At 39.3% G+C, this 20429-nt stretch overlaps 1 protein-coding gene across 1 annotated transcript in view; it reads left to right on the plus strand.

Moving 5' to 3' along the window:
- The first annotated feature begins 594 nt into the window (after window positions 1–594).
- babam2 (BRISC and BRCA1 A complex member 2) overlaps window positions 595–20429 on the plus strand; it is a 130867-nt gene continuing 111032 nt past the window's right edge. The window contains exons 1-4 of the mRNA XM_038285173.1: window positions 595–696; window positions 3595–3816; window positions 4194–4270; window positions 14465–14559. Coding sequence (XP_038141101.1) covers window positions 3638–3816; window positions 4194–4270; window positions 14465–14559 — 351 coding nt within the window. The 5' untranslated portion in view covers window positions 595–696; window positions 3595–3637. The remainder of the gene's footprint in view (window positions 697–3594; window positions 3817–4193; window positions 4271–14464; window positions 14560–20429) is intronic.

Consider the following 20429-nt stretch of genomic DNA (forward strand, 5'->3'; position numbering starts at 1 on the left):
CACAATGGGGCTAATGTTATCTTGTCCTTCCTCATTTTTTAGTTTTAATATTATTTTAAATTCCTCTCGTACAACTTTCCTCCTAACTATCCTTTCTTCCTCTGAGCTACTTTCTTCCAGTTCTCGTTTACTTCCTTGACTTTCACTCATTCCCTTTCCTTCGTCTTTTTTGTTTCTTTCACGTCCTCTCCCTCTTCCTCTCCCCACTGGCGTCCACCCATCAAAACCCATATCTTCCTCATCTCCTAACTCCATTACCAACCGAACCATTCACATACCAGTTTATGCTCAATCCGCCTTTGACAATTTCAATTTGTAATTTGATTTTCCGCCTTCTTCCCTGGGCAGTTTTTTCTCCGAAAAACCTCCGCTCCAAGCACAACCAACGACCGCGACAGCTGTGGTTTGTAGCTACTGCCAGACTAATTCTGCTCATTGAATAAATAAAAAAACAAGGATATTCTCTTTATTTGAATCATTAATATTAATAGAAACTGAAAGACACGTCTCATCTGATAGAACATTTGATTATATTTCCCTTAAATTGAAAAACAGGTACCTTCTCATGACAGGCATTATACCGGGCAGCTAACAGGGGGCCATCGCCAGGACCCAAACATAACATCCCGGAAAGATTAAAAGCATGAGGTAAACATTGGAGTTTACGCTCAAAACACAAAGCTCCGTTTCTTACAGGTACTTTTATTCACATCGTGTTCTGAATTAAAATAGATAGAAAAGATCAAAGCCGTTTAAAGTCCAATGAACATTTATTTTGTCTTTATATTAGCTAAGAGAAGCGGTTAGCTAACTAAGCTAAAACTTCACCCGTAAATGTTTTGGTTCTAATATTAAAGCCGAGTTTGATAATCTGTCAGATTACAGGTTTGTTTTTGTTGAGAGGATAGAGAGATTTTAGTAAGTTATGTAAAAATATAAACAGAACAGTAAAATATACAGTACACTGTTAAACTATTTGACAGACTCCTTCAGTATATTCATGTGTGACTTCCTGTGTTTATTTAATGTCAGCCTACATTTCACATAATGTTCATTATGTGAAAGGTGAGCATCTCTGGCGTTTATTCTTCTTTGTTTTATTTAACTTCTCTCTGCTATTCTGGATACTATATTCATGGTGACATTTCCTTCTATCTTCTGTTTAAAGTCAGTCCCTGGGTTTTGTCTTCAGGAAAAAGTGGCCAATTTCAAGGCACATAGAGCAGCAATGAATTGTCACATAAAGTTCAACACACGTTACAAAACGGCTAATAATAAAAAAAATGTGAAGACAATAAAAAAATACTCTAAAAAAGATGTAGAGGCAACCTGTCACCAGATAAAACAGGAGACCGCAGCGTAAAAACACAATAGTTATGATGTGGAAATCAGCAATGCGGAGCGGTCAGTGAGTTTACTGTGTAATCTTTAGAGTTCAGCAGCAGCACATCTTTAGGCACCAATATGGCTTTCCTCCTCTGAGTTCTGCATGCAGGGCAATGAAACCTGAAAGGGAGGATTCACACTTTAGAGAGAGTGTGTGATGGATCTAAAATAATGCAACCAGTCTGAGAGACAGATGTTGACAGACAGTCAGCAAGGATGCTGCAGATGTTTCAGTTATGTTCAACTTAAACCCCCATTAATTCCACAGATCTAGTCTGTAAATCCATCCATCTTCCATCACACCTGTCCCAAGTGGGGTCATGAGGTGCTATCTTCAGCTGTCTACGGCTAGAGGCGGGGTCCACCCTGGACAGGTCGCCAGTTCGTCGCAGGGCAGTCTGTAAATCATAGCTTTAAAATGGAGTACATTTATTCAGGGCTTCAGCCAAAGAAACACATTTGTACTTCCTGTCTTTTCACAGACTTTCAAACTTTCCACACATTCGAACATTGTTCCTAGATCCCAGAGATCGTAGTGCAGCCTTTATCTACGTCATGGGAATTGCTATTTCAGGTATTCATCTTTTTACTCCAAAGATAATTTTTTGGCACCAATGGTGCTGACAGTAGGCTGACAGGAAAGGGGGTATAAGAGAGGGGGAGAGACATGCGGCAAAGGACCACAGGTCGGATCCGAGGCTGCGCCGAGGACTAAGGCCTCCATACATGGGTCGTGCACACTAACCGCTGCGTCACCTGCACGCCCAGGAACTGAGTTTTCTTAAAGCTATAGTTCAGGATTTTCTTTTTCTGGGTGGATCATCAATTGTCCTAATTGTGAATCCTTCTGGTAATATGTTTACGTAGGCCGTCCTACATGCTCGTAGGAGCATGCTTGTAGGACGGCCTACGTACGCTCGGAAAGCTGCAAATCTTCTTTTGGAATGTGAGCTTGTATGAGCGATGCAAACAGCAACTTTTAAGCAGAACGTGCACGAGGAGAAATGGGCCTGTTCATGCGTTTAATAGGCGTTCCCTCTCGGGAGCGGGTACAGGGTTGTGCATGTGCATCTTTTTTAAAGAGGAGAGGGTTGGTATTTTCAAAACTTTGCAAGAATCCTCCACTATACCTTTAAGAGATTATATATGTCCATGCGTTTCCTGAGGAGCTCATCTACATTTTAGAGGAATTTAACAAAACAGCCAAAGGTTGTACCCAATTATTTTTACTCCTCCACATGATGGTGGTGACAGCTGCAGCTTCCTCCCTCTACTTGTTGGATAATGTCACCACCGTCGTTTTGGTAGTGCTGACATTCAGCTTCAGTCTAGAGCTGTCTAACTAGCTGACAAACTCCTGGAGGGCTGGTTCATGGTCCCTATAGTGGTGGATCCTCCTGTTGTCTCTGACGGTTTTCCTGCAGACGGTTGAGGTTAGGGCTAACCCTGATAGAATGATGCTCCCATTATAGTGGATGTCCAGGAAAAGGCAGTTAGTTTGTCTCCATGCATCATCTTCTTGTTGCTTTCTTTGAACCGTGGCTATCAGCATGTAAGCCAGATGATGTGTTCACAGCTGCTTACAGATTCTCCCACTTGAGCTATGGATCTCTGCTGCTCTTCTAGAAATCCTAAGGGCCTTTTAGCTGCTTCTCTGGTTTCCTTTGCAGGCCTGGAAACTAAATGTATTCTATTTTTCCCATTTTTTCTGATTGAGTCAACAGTGGTTGATGAGATGTTGAGAGCTTAGGACATTCTACATAGCATAACTTCTTTAGTTCATTTTGCTCTGTGATGCTGAAGGTTCAGTAATGTTTTCTAACAAGCCTCTGAAACTCAAATAAGAGTTTTATTTGCAGTGAGGCTGAATTATAAACAGATGGAGACTATTTATTTAATTGGTGGTTTTTGGCAGCAGTTGGTGTCAGACTAAAGTGGACTAAACACAACTGCTAAACACATTTCTAGTAATAAAAATTAATCATTTCCACTTCCCCGATACGATGAAGTGCTTTATAGTAGATTGTCATTTAAAATCCTGATATTGTATATTAAAATGTGGGGTTATAAAATATGAAAGAACTCTTTTCCAATGCGCTAATATCAAATCATGAATTTGCTGCACAGTTTTACTTCTGTAAAAGTTAAAGAGCAACAGAATAACCAACAAAAGTTAAAATGTTGTGTTTTATTTCCAAAATTCACAAGTTGCAGCTTGGTAGTGAGGCGCTGCTGTGGAAGCGGGTGATTGATGGTTGCTGTATCCGTCTGCAGACCCCTGACTGTGGATACCATGAACAACATGTCGCCCGAGGTGGCTCTGCACCGCATCTCGCCCGAGCTGCGGCCGCTGCTGTGCAGCGTGGTGAGGAACGGCCGAGTGGGGCTGGACTCCACCAACTGCCTCCGTGTCACAGACCTTAAAACGGGGTGAGGCTGCTGTCAGTCGCAGCTTTAGGATAGAAGACCAGCTTCCAACATTTAGCTCTCAGGTTTCTAAAGAAATGGAAACATTTAGATTTAATTTCATTATGTCTGTGGGAATAAAGGACTTTTCTTTAAATTATAGATTTATTATTATTATTATTTTTTTCTTATTTATCTTTTTTTGTGCTTCATATTAAAAAAACCATGTTTAATTATTTTTTTTGTAAATAGACTTCAAAGAGTAGGAATATTCACAATAATTTATTTAGCTTGGGTTTGACACAAGTTCTGTAAGTATTAAGTTTATATTTAAAACATTAATAAAATGTTTGTAAAGCCAATTATTTGAAGAGTTGTTTGTTTTTACCTTTGATGTCCAGATGCACATCTCTAACCCCGGGTCCATGCTGCGATCGCTTCAAACTCCACATCCCCTACGCTGGAGAGACCCTCAAATGTAAGTTGGCAAGTTTACGACCTTTTTTTATTTTTCCAAGCAGATATCCTGTGAGCGTTGATGATTTTAAAGCTGTTACAGCAAAATGCAGATCGTGTTACATTCCACTAACTTCCATCCTGTTTGGCTTCAGATGTTTTTCCAAATGGATTTTCTTCCATCACAGAAATTAATAAAAAAAAAAGAAATTAATAAAATTGCAATTTTGTCAAATTACATGTGTAAAATATTTACGATGTTAGATAAATCTCAAAGTTTTGTAGTTTAATCTGCATAATGTGCTGGGAGGGTCTGAGAAGTTTGTTAGAACTTCGTTGAAGGAAAGGAGGAATCCTATTGGTGCAGCAGGAAGCCCACGGTGACTCTGGAGGAGCTGAACTACAAGCATGCTTAGTGTGAGGGATTGCTGAAGAGTCAATGAGTCGATGCAATCAGCTGGTTTTCCTTAGATAGAAAACTTTGAATCGATCTGACTGGATGATCTGGTTGATCTGGATCTATAAAGTGACCTGAGATGACATGATGTGAATTGGATCTATAGAAATACACTGAATAGAATTGAACTGATCCACAGCTCAGGTTGGAGAATTTGTTCATAGAGAGTCATCCTTGCCACAAATGTTACTTCATTAGAGAATGTCAAAATCAAAATAAAAGTGTCTGAGCAACATTTAGAAACACTCCATCACTCTGAACGCTGACTGTTAGTCCCCAGCTAGAGGCCAACCATGGTGCAGACGATGCCTTTCTACGTCTCCTCCATGATTTCCTTCCAATCCTGGATTGACCTTAACCTGTCAGCAGCCAGATTGATATGCGTATAACTGAGTTCATTCTGTGAAAAGGATGGATGATTAGTGCAACACTTTGAGCTGATTGGATGACGTTCCAGCTAGTACCCGCCTTCCTTAATACGCTTTCAGCCAATCTCCATCATTGTTACCCAGCTTATAGCTTTGGCAACCTGGTTGTCCATGAGAGCCACCAAAGGTGACCCCATGATCACGATAGGATTGGTCTGCAGCTTCTTGGCTGTTTTCTCAACTAGCAGAATAAGCTGATTAATCAAACTTTGCCACAGTCATCTCTCCCATCTACAAATGCAAAGTGCTTCTATTTTATCTAAAACCGAGTCCTCCAGTGTAGCCATGTTTGTAACCAGGTCCTTCTGACTGTCGCCATTCCTACATGTCCCGCCCCTAAAAGCAGTGCTGGCGTGTCATTGGTCCGACGCGCTGGGGGTTTGGAGACGGACGTATTAGTGGGAGTCTTTCAAGATGGTCTTTTAAACTCATTTAAATTGCAAAACCATATAAAATGTTTTACTTTTAAATCCCTCCCTGTTTATTCCACTTAAAAATTCCAATCACATCTAAGTTTATTTCTCACATACAATATTTTAGAACGTGTGCCGGTTTATAATAGTGATGTAGCACAATGTGTCACCGTTTCAAGCCCCCTTCAAGTCACAACTTGACGATTTTTCTTGCCTATGCCTCACGTCCCAGAATCTCATAAAACGCTGTCATACATTAACTTTCTATGTATTTTTTTTATTTTGGGCGTATACATCCATAACGAGTCCAGAGCGTTTGTCCAACGACAGCCTAACTTATGCATAACCCACAGCAGTGAGAGCTGGTTAAGGCTGATTTATACTCAGAAACCAGGTCGTCTGTGTGACGCAGTGAACGCCAGTGTGCCCACTGCGATGAGCTCACTGCGACACACTGCTGTGGGAGTATAACCAGCCCTTTATCCTCCCCCAGCAGCGTGTCGCAGATATTTTTTATTTCTGCCCAATATTGAAGCGTGGTCTGCGCTACGTTATTCCACGCCACTACGCCAGAGGGCCAATCAGGAACTAGCTGTGGGTCTAGATACGGCCGAGGCGGCGAGGAAGTGGGGGCAAGTTTGTCCAACAACGGAGGGACATGAGGGCCAAAAAGAGCGGGGATCCAGGTGGAAAAAGGGTCCCAGCTTCTCGCGCACCTCGCTCTGCTAGCTGCTCCATCTTCACCAGTCATTTTCCATAATGGAGGTCGGACAAACGAAACAAGCTGGTGAGGAACCAAACAGGAAATACGCATAGTGCAGAGCGGATGTAGATTTGACCAATCAGAGGCCTCCTGTCTGCTGTCACCTAGCATTTTGGAGAGGAGCAGCAGAGTGTCTGCAGAAGGGGGGGTCATATCTGTGTTAACTGCGAGACACGCAGACCACCTGGTTTCTGAGTATAAATCGCCTTAATGCCCATGAAATGATGTATAAGTGTCCTGAGGGGGCAGTGATGCGCCTGGAAGCGCCTGGCCTGCGTAAAAACATGTCTTCCATCGCAGTATTAACTTAGCTGCTGTTTACCGTCTGCCCCCCCCAAAACAGAAAAACACAGAAAGATGATTTGCAGTCTCAGCAGATTCATGTCTGCTAGGAAGTGTGTTGGTCATAAACACAGGGAGGATCTATCTCTCACCTTCTGGCTCACCCTATGATGGGGATGAAGTCTGGAGGAGAACTAATGTTTCCTCCTGTGAACCCCTTTATACCAAAACGCTGCGATACGCCATTATACAGTAGCTAGAAGTTAGAAACACGTTCAGCGCTCGTCTGGAACACGTCAGATACGCTGATATGTTGGAGAGAAGTTCTTGGTAAATAAGGCATAAGTTCTGCACAGGGTAGTCAGGTTTTGGATAATCTAGACACCATGACTTATGAGTAACTCCCACTTAACGTATGTCAGCCATCAGATAACTGACCCGGAACTGATGGCCCATGTGTGAGCACACGCTGGCATACGGCGTACTCACCGTATGCCCACCTGTGCCAGCGTGTTCCTGCGTGCTTCACCGTGTTCATAACTTATCCAAAGTATTCCAGCATTTTTTGCCAAATCTTTTGTTTGTCAGGCGTACGCTGGTCTAAACCGTCAAGGTGTGACAGCGGCTTAAGAGGCATGAAAACCTTTTAGGGGAACTTCATTTTTGTTTCTTTGCATAAACATAATTTTTCCATATCCAGTTTAAAGCGACGGGACGTTCAGCCTCAAATCAGGCTTCTTTGTTATTCATCATGTAGCAATATATTCTTAAATGAAACAGCAACAAAGCCACATCAGTTTGGGGGTAATCACTGGCAGCCTAATCATGCTGATTGCACAGCAGGGTGTGCGTTGATTCAACTTTTTTCTTTGTTTTGTCACTTCCTTTTCCTCTGAAATCAGACGCTGGTCTGCAGATTTTCACCTGGCCTCAGGACTTCCTTCAGTTACTGTCTGAACGCACGGATTAGCTGCCTAAGTAAAGAATTTAATGACTGTTTTAGGGTTATTTCTATTCTATATCTATTAGTATTTTTCTTTATGCTTTTATCTCTCTATTTGCTTTCCGACTGGCAGAGCTTAATTTTCCTTCCATAAATGTTATTTGCGTTCAGTCCAGTCTTGATTAGCGCGCTGGGATGTCACAGCTAGTGGGTTTAAAGAACGGCAGAAAGCCTTTTATGGAATCTACAGACTTTAAACGAGCAGCTCGATGATCGTAACAATCCCACTCAGTTTCCAGTTGTTTGTTCTTCAGTATTTTTACTGGAAGGATCTCTGCCTTCTCCATCAAATCTCCGCTTTGAGACTTTCCTCTGTGAGCCGGCCTCATGGAGAAAATAAATCGATTTAAGTCGATTTCAACCTTCTCTCACTGGAATAACGATGACTAACAGGATGTTGATTTGTGACTGAAACTTTCACAGAACCAGGTTTCAGTTTAGCTCGTAACAGAGCATGTTTATGTCATCGATATTTCACTTTCATCTGTTTTCAGTGGGTCTGTAACCCATTACCTCACCTTCTCCGTTCATTCATTACGTTCCGCCAGTCGGAAATGTGAGTCAGGGCGCCGTTGGTCGATCTGACAGCTGAACAGATGCCCACACCTTTCTGTTTCTTGACAGCAGAAGCCGCTGAGCGGCAGGGCTCGGCATCAGGTCTAATAATCTGAGCAGGTAAAGGAGATAGTTTGCCAACGGAATGAGTATTTTTACTCTAAAATAAGATAATTAGATAATATTTACTCTTAATATAAGACAATCCAGTTGTGTTTTCTTATTTCAAATATAAATTGTCGTGTTATATTGGCAAAATGTCTCTTTAACCTCTTAATCCAAGAACAAATGAACCTATTTTATAAAAAAAAGACTTTTTCCAGTGAATATGGCTTCGATTCAGAGACAGAAGTTTTGTTTATAGATCTGCTTTGATGCAAACGTAGAAAGAAGATTTGTAGCCAAAAGGAAGGAAGTAGGTTTTGTTTAACTTCCACAAAAAGAACTGAAATGACTGCGACCTGCGGCAGGAAGTTGCGGCTGCACTTGTGGAATCTGTGTAGTGAACAGATAAAACCCCCTGAACATTATACCTTAAATAAAAGATACTGCTAGTAGAAAACGGATGGGAAATGATTTATCCTTGTTACCTCCTTCCTCTGCAAACGAATTAGGTTAGAGGCCTCATCTCACATCTATACACCTAATTTCTATTTTTGTGTATTTTTGACCTGCAAATGACAAATGAAAAAATAGCAAAGCTATGAGGAAACTGTTTCCTATAAGAAAGAAGAGAAAAATGTACCTAAGAGCTGAAATGTGGCGTAAACCCACCAGCATGGCAGCATATCGTGGTCAGAGTTAAAGAGGAGCGCTGAGTGATTAAATGCTGTTTCTGGAGACATAAGGGGCCAAAAGTTTGAGCAGCGGCCATCTTGGATCACGTATTGCTCTGCCTTCCTCATTAGCAGGAGAAAAGGGACCCAGTGAAAGCAAATGTTACACAAGTCTTGGTTTAAACAAAAAGAAACGTCTACTTCAAATAAATCCAACAAATGATTTGCAATAAAAGATTGGAGGAAGCGGTACATGTGCTTCACCGCGCTGCTTCAGTGCACATGATGCAGATGCGAGGAAGAAGACTAATATCAGCCCAAAGCGTCGTCCGGCTGATTTATCGTTCCATTTCTAATCTTTACTGACCTTTTGAAATGTTCTCTAAGCTTATCATGCTGCTCATCTATTGAATTGGGACGCTTCCTCTGAATAGCGCACTGGTTTTGTCTTTTTTAAGAGCAGATGTGCTTCTTTTCCAGCTACCTGACATGTTTCCAGACTTACTTCCATTACTGCCAGCATTATTGAAGCTCCAGGGACCAGAGAGGCGGAGCCTCTGTTGTTGCTGCGCTGCACATGAAAATCATGTGACTAAAACTCAGTTTGACAAAATAAGATTAGGTTAGACTATATATTTACATTTTTTATTATATTGAGACATGAATTACTTTCCCAGCCCAATAGGAAGAGCCTGATGGAGGTCCAGTGGTGATATTTCAGGTTTTTTTTGGTGACTTCTTTTAGCTTCCTGTGCTCCTCTCTCACAGTGACCCATGTTTTTGGTTTTAGTTTGATTGTCCTCAGCTTGTTGACTATTCTCCCCACGATAGAACTGCTGCTTTCTGCTTCTTTGAGACCTCATTGAATCCTTTAACAGACAGAAAGCTGCTTTAGTTTTCCTTCTGAAGGCCTGAGTCTGGATATTTCTTAGTCATGTAGATCAGATCAGATTCTATCGCGTATTTATTTGACCTCCTAAGGTTGCAGATCCTTTGATTTTTAAAATCAATCCCACCCTTTGACTACTTTTAATTATTTTCTTATAAATAATAGCTGTTTATGCATTTTAAATTAAAGCTCTTTCATTTTTTATCATTTATATTTTTTTGGAAGATTATGTGGAGCTGCTGATCTTTAACTTAAAGTGATCAAATCATAAAAAGCTCAATCAATGCCCCGCCTTTAGAGTGGCTTAGATATGTTATAGATAAAAAAGCTATTTATTAATAATTCTATTATTGCACACATCTAAGATATTTCCTTGTTTCTTTGGTCTTAAACCGTCTCCTTTCAATTAAAGATGAAGAATAGTTGTGTTGAATCCCTGACAGACATAGAGGCTGTTTCTCAGGCAGCCATCTTCATGTTAGTCAGTTTAAACAGAGCAGCTTATAAAGGCCTGAGTTATAACCTGTAAAGTTTGCCCTTAAAGACCTCCGTTTCCCCTCTGGAGCCCAGCCAGCAGCTTTCTCACAGGCTGCCAGGAGTTTGGTACAGAAACACATCCTCCTTTCCTCGTTTGACTCTGCCCGCTGGAAAAAAAAACCCCGCTTCCACATGTGGACGTTCATCAGGCGTTTGCTGGAAGAAGAAAAAAGCAGAAGAGGAGCGTCTCTTAGCGCGTAAATAGAATTGTGTAACATAAAAGTTGGAACACGGTGAACCAGTGTGTGCTCGTGGTTATCTGCTGTTTTCCTTTCAGAGCAGCTGCCTCTTTCAGCTGAAGCTTTTATTCTCTTACATTAGTGCTCACTTGACTTTAGGAAACCCCCCCCCCAAAAAAAAGTCAGAAGGAAATGATTAGAAAAAGTCACCAAACTGCTGAAGAACATTTTATTTTTTATCAAGAAAATGTTTTATCCTTAATGACCTTTGATCTCAGTGAACCGCTCCTCTCAAACATCTCATCTTCTACAGATCTTCTTGTTCTTTTTTGTTAACAAGATGGGACGGCAGGGACGGATTTAGGAAATTTAAGGCCCTAGGCAAAGACAGGCAGGGGCCCCTCTGAATGGAGAAGACATCAAACAGATCCATTCTCCAGATAGATAAATGTTAATAGAATAGACATCCATTATCTGTTCTAGGTTGTGTCCCTCTCTTCTTGTCCCTTTTCTTCTTGTTTTCCTCTCTATGTTTTGTACTCAGCTGACTTTTCATGCTGTCTCTAAAGGAATGAAAGATTTTTTCCAAGCGCTAAGCTCACTTAGCTGATTGCTCCTTCCTGTGTTTCCAAAAAGGCCAAAGTAAATAACCCAGTCCTTCTTTTCACTGTAGACAAGCCATGATCTGCTTATCTGTTCTCCATTTTTCATTTGGATGAAATAATAGCTGCATGAATCATGACAGCAGACAAGATAGAGGAGAGCAGGAGGCGGGGTTACCAATCTACTCGCTCTGGAGAGCAGAGTTCGCTGCTTTTAGATGTTGTCTCCAAAGTCTCCAGTAGCAGAAAAAAGTCTCTAGATTTGGCGCCAGGAGCTTTTTAGAAATCAAAGTGCTAGAGGGGTCTGAAAAGTGGCTAAATATAGCGACTAAAGCGCTAAGTTGGCAACACTGCTCTTTGCATGGTTTGTTTTCAAATGGTTTGCTGCTGTCTGTTTGGACCTTTCTGAACATGTGCAGCTAATGGACTGATCCAATATGGCGGACACTGAAGACACTTAATATTATCAGCGTTCTGATGGCATTTTAGCAGAAATATTTTTATCAAGACATAATTAATGTAATAAGGAATAGCTGTATTAACCATACATGTAAAAGGAGGTTTATGGGGCCCTCAGGAACCTGGGGCCCTAGGCATCTGCCTAGTATTGCCTGATGGTAAATCTCCCCCCCTGTGGGGCGGGGTGAGGATGGGGGACACGCCTCCCTCAGCATCCTGATTGGTGGACTAGATCCTGCCGGAACAATCAGATCCATTTACCTCTTTAATGGACCTGGTGAATAGAAAGAAACATACTAGATTGGTCAGAACTCTTTATATGATAAATGATTTTGTTTGTATCTCTATGAATAATTTCTGGGATCCAGATTCTTAGAATGTGTAGATTGATGGCTTCATAAAATTCCTTAACAAGGAGATGCTTTAAAGAAGGGAGGGGGCAGCTGTTAGTGACAGGCGACCCAGCGGTTTGCCATGCTGTCATTCATCTATCTGGACTCTTTGATGCTTATTGCTTCACAATCTACTCAATTCTTCAGTTATCAATGTTGCTCACTCACATTTTGTATCACACTTTTTTCTTTCACTGAGCTTTGCTATAACAAGCTGTGATTCTGCATTTTTAAACGATGTGTAGAATATCAGTGCCGGTCTCCTGGACGTCGGTTCAATCAGCAGCCTTCTATGTTTGTTCCAAACCTCTGTCACGCTGCACTATCCCAATGAAAGTCCTAATGTTGGAGAAACGGGATTAAAGGAAAATAATCAAAAGGATTCAGAAGCTAACGGCACATTTTGGAAACCTCTGTTGTAAAGATTAAAATCAAAGCAACGGTGCCTATTCTATTTTAAATCTATTTTAAAAATATTCACATGTTTACAGAATGAATTGTGTGTTTTGTTGTTATTCTTTCATATGCAGTTTTTTGATCATCAGTCAGTCATTAGCACTAACTATGGCTGCCAATAAACATAATTTTCCTGATCGATTATAGTGGATAAAACTTCCAGTTGACCTATTATAGGTCAAAGAGTAATAAATAGGGAAATAAATGAAGGAAATAGAACAGAGTAGAGTTAGAATGGCCACTGGGGCATATTAACAGAAGAAGGCGGTATTTTTTTACAGGTTCTGTTTGATTATTGCTATTATTTAGTTCTTAATAAAGGCCTTTTTTCTGAGTCCGTATTCTTCAGGTAACTCCAGGTATCAAGGCTGCTGTAAAAGCTTTGCTCTTCGAAAAATACTTTGAAATCACACCCGTAGTTACCTGATTGGTTCTAACCTGTGTTATGCAATAACTTTGTACTTACTTTTGTACAAATATGTTGTTTAATTAAAAAACTTTCTGACTGTCATTGGTGATCTGTGAAAACACGCCAAACTGGCTCTCAACCGTTACCAAAGTAACACAATGTCAGAGAGGATCAAAGTTTATCTGGTGTTTTTTAATTAGATCAAATTAGCTTTAATGAATTCAGAGCAACTGGAATGTGTTCAAACCAGTTTACAATGCAAATCCAAGGAGATTAAATACATATTTAATATTTATTTGAATGATTTGCCTGTATAAAAAAATCTTATACATAATTGATTCTTAATCTTGAGCGATTTTTTTTGCTGAAGGAAAAAATAAAGATGCTAGGATGACCTAGCTTCTTTACCTTGGTTGGAACATGGAACAATGGAGCCAGTAGGAAGCAGACATGAGTGGAGTCAATTAAAACATAAGCTCTTTTGGCCATACAGGCAATCAAATTAATATGCATAAGAGGAAACACACACATGTTAACATTATATTTAGTTTTTAAACCCTTAGTGAAATAAAGTTGATTCAAGCTTTATAAATAACAGCTGAAGTCACCAGCATGGGGTCCCATGGGGTCATTAGCTTTTTTTAGCTTCCAAAAACAGAAAGAAAGTTAAAATCAATCCTCTGGACTTTGTTTCCACGTTTGAAGACGTTTCTCTTCCATCCAGGAAGTTTTTTCAATCCAAATGTCAGAAATAGCGTTTAGTTCCAGGTTTTATCCAGCAGCCCAACAAAGCCTGGTTTTAGTTTAGAAAACATTGAATAGAAACGGATGAACGGGTCCCCCCCTTTGCAATGGGGGTCGTTAGCCGGCAATGCCCCATACCTGTCTATGTCTCTGAAAGGGGGGTCGTTAGAGGGAATAGTTGGCCTGGATGAATAGGCAAAGTCCTCCGCTCTTCTGTACAGGGGCTGCGATGATAGCTTACTGTACACAGCAGTGAATACATGTTGATCTTTGCTTCAGACAGCTAAGGCATCCCAGAGTTCAGGAACGTTTAGCTCAGGCTGTGCAGCGGAGCGGGTCTTTTTCTCTGTGGTCTCCTGGATCCACGTCTGGAACTTCAGAGTAATTCCTGTAAACCCAGGATTTTACAGAATCTCCTGATTTCACTTCAGTTGTTACTGTTTTCTAATCCTGGGATTTAATGATCGTCTTCAGGTGAAGCCAACGTGTTTAAGCGAGGCAGAGATGTTTTACTCAAAATTGGTTTTTTTGAAGAACTGATTTCAGCTTTATTTGACCTTTATTGACCTTCGAGGTGCGGCTCTTTTTGAAATTTCCCCCCAGCACAGTTCCACCTCCTCTCTTCAGATTGCCTGACCCTGTGGGCACAACATGGAGAGGTTCACATTTCTCTGTAAAACGAGCAGAAATAAAGCGTTAAGTGTGCCGTCCATGCTGCTGCTAAAAATATATGTAGACATTGTAAATAATACCTGAATGTTTTAAACACTTTGTCTTCTTTCATCAGATTCCTGTGCAAAATATACTCTAACTGTTCTTATTAAAATCCTCTGTAAGGAAGATAAAAACGGTAAATATTTTCTCTGTTTCAGGGGATATCATCTTCAATGCTCAATACCCTGAATTACCTCCAGATTTCATTTTTGGTGAAGATGCAGAGTTTCTTCCTGAACCTTCTGAGCTACCTGTGAGTAAAATCCTAATTTCTTTGCCATCAAAATGTGGATATTTTCTTCCAAAGTTTATATCTTGCTTGCATTAAGCTTTAAGTATTAAAGCACAGCTTCTTTTCTTTCATAACTCGTCAACTTTGTGGTGATTTCAGGTATTTCTCCAGGTATCTCTGTTAAATTGTGACTCACTATAAAATAGTCTAAAGAGGAGGAATGAGCTGTAATTCCTCCTAACCGAAGCGGAGCACAGATCATTAATACTCATATTTATATTTAATAGCTTCTCTTCTTTGTGTTAATGGACATCTTCCAGGAAACACACCTGCAGTTCTTGGTATTCCTGTCTTTTATTTCTCATTATCTTATTTCTGTTTGAATTTGTTTCTAGGAATCCATTTGTTTGAGTTTTTTATCTTTTAATCAAAAGAGGCAGCTTTTTAGGACAATTTTTACAGCCATGCAAACATTAGCAGAGGGGCTGAATAAGTCCACATATTTCATTTTCTAAAGAATCAGGCTTTCATAGAGGCTGGGAAGGCTTTCTTCAACCTGCTTAAAATTTGGGTTATTTTATGTCACAACCGTCCATTTATTTAATTGTAACTTTAAGTCACAAAGTATTACATCATTGTGAAAAGTCAGTGGTTATACATTAATTATTGCTCCATATAGTATATCCTTTATATAACCCAGTATAAATTCAGACTAGTGAATATAAGCTGCTGCATCTAATTAGCTTCCCAGCTCACCTGATTAATAAATGAGGTGTAGCTTTTTTGGCCAACTTGAAAATAACATGTTTGGAGTAAAACATTGTTGTGAAACATAGTGGTGGAGGAATCATGCTTTGGGAATGGAGTAGGGCAGAAAACAATCGGATTAATGGATTATTGAAATAATCATCAACTAATTTAGTAATCGATTAATCGTTAACTGGAGATTAGAGACTCTAAATGCTAACAGAGCAGATGACCTTGAGCAGCAATGATACTAAAATTGTGAAAAAAAATGTAAACATTTTGCATTTAAGTTTGAAAAACTTTTTCATCTGCCAATATGTACTATCCAGAACTCCACAAGTGGAGAAGTTTTAGTTTCTCCTGGTTTAATTTGTAAAAAAAAATCTTCTTTAAGGAACGTTTTGCAATCCAAATATTAATGGATTAATTGAAAAAATAATCGACAGATTAATCGATTTGCAAAATAATTGTTGGTTACAGCCTTAGGTTGGAGCTAATTATAGATTGATTCTGCAAGAGGAGGCAAAAAACTTGAGCTTTTGGAGCAGAATCACCTTCCTGCAAGAAAAAAGACCCTAAAGCCAACCCAGTCTCATGGGAAAATGTACCCCCTACGTTGGTCCACACTGCAAAACGTAGTGGAGGTACATTAATGGCCATTTTTTTGTGGTACTGTTACGTTTCTTCTGCCTACACGCTTTCTATTGTTTTACGTCCTAGTCACGTGACTTTCAAGATTCCAGCTGGGAGAAGAAAAAAAAAATATATATGGCCGACATTCGCTCATTTTTTTGTGGAAAGATTAATGACTTGAGTTTGTTTTTGCATTAAAATGAGTTTTGATTACATTTCTAGTGAGAAATGTATAGTTTGTTGCCAGAATATTTACTCAGGGAATGTACATATTCACTAGCTTGTTCGTTTCTTGCAAAGATTTTTCAAGATAATGTGAAACTGTAACATTTTGGTATAAACATGGCTGAGATTTCTCTAACTTTTAGTGGGAAAATCAATCATTTCAATCAGTTTCTGCATTTAAATGGGTTTTGATTACATTTATAGCGAGAAGTGTAGGGTTTATTTACATAACAATAACAATTACAATTCCTTTAGGGAAAGGGGAAGGAAAATCATTTATTAAGAGGAAAGAAATTGAAAAATGGCAAAAAAGGTGGAATGAAGATAAAAAAGGAAGAAGGTTATATAAAGTACAAAAGTCAGTATTAAATAGAAATATTAATGAGAGAAACTGAAGGGAAGAAATAATAATGATCAGATTAAGAGTAGGTCATACTTATTTAAATGACAATTTATACTTAATAGGGAGGAAAAATAATGATAAATGTGAAGGATGTGGAGAGATAGAAAATGCAGATGTATTGATGAACTGCAAAACATCTGGACCTGAAAGGAAGAAATTGAAAAGAGTTGAAAGGACAGGCCAAGAATGGAGTCTTAAAGGATTATTGGGAAATAAAGGAAATATAAAAGATATTTATAGATTAAGGAAAGCATTATTTATTTATCTTCAGAATACAAAATTAAAAAATAGAATTTAATAGATGTAAAACAATGTTGCTACACACTCATGAACAGTAGGTGGCGGTATGCCCGCCCCTTCCCTAGAGCCCGGTGGGATCGAAAACATTTTGAATAGAAATCAATGGGGAGAAATTAATAAACTTCTGGTCCCAGTCGCTCTCTGTCACTTATTCCAGATATGCTGGTTGTGTATTTAAATTTTTTATTTTTTTTTTAGTTCCTCTTTGGTCAAAATCTGGTCAAAACCCATCAATGAGATCGCACCAAACAGGAAGTTAAATGCACAAAGGATCCGATAGATTTCCAAATAAAACACATCCGATCTTAACCCATGATCCTTTTTTTAACTAGTTTAATTAGTTTCTCCCGTTTGCCACGACGTAATGCATTGATCTGAAAATCAACCTCAGACGCAACGCACGCAGTGGCGAGGGTTTGATCCGTCAGATGGAGTTAAATCACAAAGAATTCAATGTTGAATCGGGGTGGCAGCTAAATGCTAGGCGATGGGTAGCAGCCTAAACCTTGCCCTTTCACATAATCCTGACGAGATCCGAAAAACGTAGCAAAAACTAGCAAGCGGGTGATTATGTATGTTCACTAAGTAAATATTATGTAAATAAACCCTACACTTCTCGCTATAAATGTAATCAAAACCCATTTAAACGCAGAAACTGATTGAAATTATTGATTTTCCCACTAAAAGTTAGAGAAATCTCAGCCATGTTTATACCAAAACGTTTCAGTTTCACATTATCTTGAAAAATCTTTGCAAGAAACGAACAAGCTAGTGAATATGTACATTCCCTGAGTAAATATTCTGGCAACAAACTATACATTTCTCACTAGAAATGTAATCAAAACTCATTTTAATGCAAAAACAAACTCAAGTCATTAATCTTTCCACAAAAAAATGAGCGAATGTCGGCCATATATATATATTTTTTTTTCTTCTCCCAGCTGGAATCTTGAAAGTCACGTGACTAGGACGTAAAACAATAGAAAGCGTATAGGCAGAAGAAACGTAACAGTACCACAAAAAAATGGCCATTAATGTACCTCCACTACGTTTTGCAGTGTGGACCAACGTAGTGGGGGTACATTTTCCCATGAGACTGGGTTGCTAAAGCAGAGGTCATGGATTAGTGGACCGCGGTCCGGATCCACCTGCTGGCTAAGCTAGACCCAACCTGATTTAAAACATTTATAAAGTACTGCATGTTGTCCTACAACAGTGTGTAATTTCTCTTGCTCCTCTTCTCCTGTTAATACGGTAAAGCCCTGGGGAGCGTCCGGCTCCAGGCTGCACGTGATCCAAATGAGCCAATGAGCTGTCAGTCTGGGCTGCTGCTGCTGCTACTTTTAGACACAGCAGGCAAACCTGTGGCAAGCCGGGCGATGGGAAAGAAGGAGAAGACCATGAGAAAAAGAGAGCAGAGAAAGTGTGGACTGCTGGAAGAACTGCGGTGAACTGGTGAAAGAAAAGTGAAATGGCGTGCTCAAAGATGACCCTGCACATTTAGAGGATGTTTGGCTCAACCTGCTGCTGTGAAGCAGGATTCTCCACCATGAACAGAATCAACAATAAATCTGGATCCAGGCTCAAAATGAGCTCCTTGATATGTGCTTGAGAATGGCTTAGTCTCCGGTTAAACCCAGGTTTAAAGCCTTGCAGGGCAGCCTAAAGCCCACTGCCAACATTAAGACAGAAAAAAGAAAGAAAATAACAAACCATCAGTTCAGGGGTTTGAGAAAATATGGGAATCAGGAAATTATCTATAAACCAAACTGAATGATTGTTGTTCTCTACACTGCAAAAACAATCCAGAAATAAGTAAAAAATGGCTTAAATTAAGTATATTTAGCCTTAATTTGAGCAGGTAAATAAGATGATTTGCCAATGGAATGAGTATTTTCACTCTTAAAATAAGATAGTTAGATAATATTTACTTGAAATAAGACGATAAAATAGTTTTTTCTTATTTTAAAAGGAAATTGTCTTGTTCCATTGGCAAAGTGTCTTACTTACCTCCTCAAATCAAGAAAAAACACACTTATTTTAAGAAAAAATAACTTATTGAGATTTATATTTTTTGCAGTGTACTTAAAAAAACACTTTAGATTTTAAAATGGAAAAATGCTAAATAAAAAAAAAATATATTTTTTATTTAAAAAGTCAGTGTATAACATGGATGCATAAAAACCTAATTTTATTTCAGTGTTAAATTAAGTTTAAAGTAACAGATTATAATTTAAAAATGTCTCTGGACCTTTACTGGTTGATTAGTTTCTTTATTTAAACCCTGATGATTTTTGCAGCATTTTTTAACCTGACCTAAACCTTCAACCAGAGCTTCAACAGAAGGTTTCAGAGTCATGCTTTACTAATTGTGATTCAAGTTCCATTAGAGGTACTAAGGCTGGTGACTTCACTGAAACTGCTCTGGACTAGTGTGAGTTTCTGAAAGATTTAGTAAAATCACTTTTTTTATGCTGCTACATCTAGGTTTAATGTGCATGAAAGACTTTGAATATTTACTTCATAGTTGGCAAGAAACGCTTTATTATACAGCTCAGAATCGACATATAAATCACTGTATGAAGAGTTTTTGTTTCTTTACTGCAGTGTTCCAGCAAAGCTGTTTATATGATTGAAATATTTAGTTTGAATCCTTCAAAACACTCGTTGTCCATCATTAGACCTCTCAGAAAACGCACTCGCTTCCTATGTCACATATAGCCTGGAAAACATGCCTGGATTCATGGTGCTGCCTTAGATCAGCTATACATTATGAACTTAACCAGCTGTAGTAAAAGGCCTGTGATTTTAAAGGCCTACTAGATCCTGCAAAATTGCACATTGGTTTTGGATTTTAGGAAATTTCCTTTGGAATAGTTCATTTTTTTTATGGCTGTGATCAAACGATAAGGATGAAAGTAATGTTTACAGGGCTGTTCATACCAGCAGGGTGCTGTTGGTATCAGCTGCATGCAGCATCATGCTTCTGCACAGGCTGTGGTTGTTTTGGTGAAATAAAGCCTGAATTAAGGCTTGATGGTTGGGAAAGACTGTCATTGTAATATGGGTCTGAAACCTAATAACTAACTCTAATTTTCATTCTTTCTTTTCCAATAATGATGGCATCTCTGCTATATTTAGCATCTCAATCACTAAAATCTACATTATATGTTGCCGACAACAGCCTAAATATATCCTTGACGTTGACAGCGTGATTGCATGGTATTTAAATTTTAACAACGGACCAAATAAGTTACTGTTTTGTAGAGTTTGTGTGGCTGCCGCCTGACTTGCTGCCTTACTTTATTCCTGGAAAACATGGCTGCTGAGGATGTGGCTGAACGGAGAGCAAAGTCCTTTGTGTGATTAAAAATCTTTGTGGGAGCATCTCCTCCTCAGCCTGCGCTGCACACGGCCTCTCTGAGGTTTTAATACTAAGAGGGAAAAACACATTTAGCAGCCTTAAGTTAAAGTACATTTGGATTGGATGCTTAGATTTTATTTCTGTTGTAAAGCTGAAAAATAAACAATTTGGTTGGAGCTACAGCTAATCGCCTGTAACGGACCTGCAGCTTCTTTTTTT

The sequence above is a fragment of the Cyprinodon tularosa genome, unplaced genomic scaffold, assembly GCF_016077235.1.
Source record: "Cyprinodon tularosa strain WSP-4 unplaced genomic scaffold, ASM1607723v1 ctg207, whole genome shotgun sequence".
NCBI lineage: Eukaryota > Metazoa > Chordata > Actinopteri > Cyprinodontiformes > Cyprinodontidae > Cyprinodon > Cyprinodon tularosa.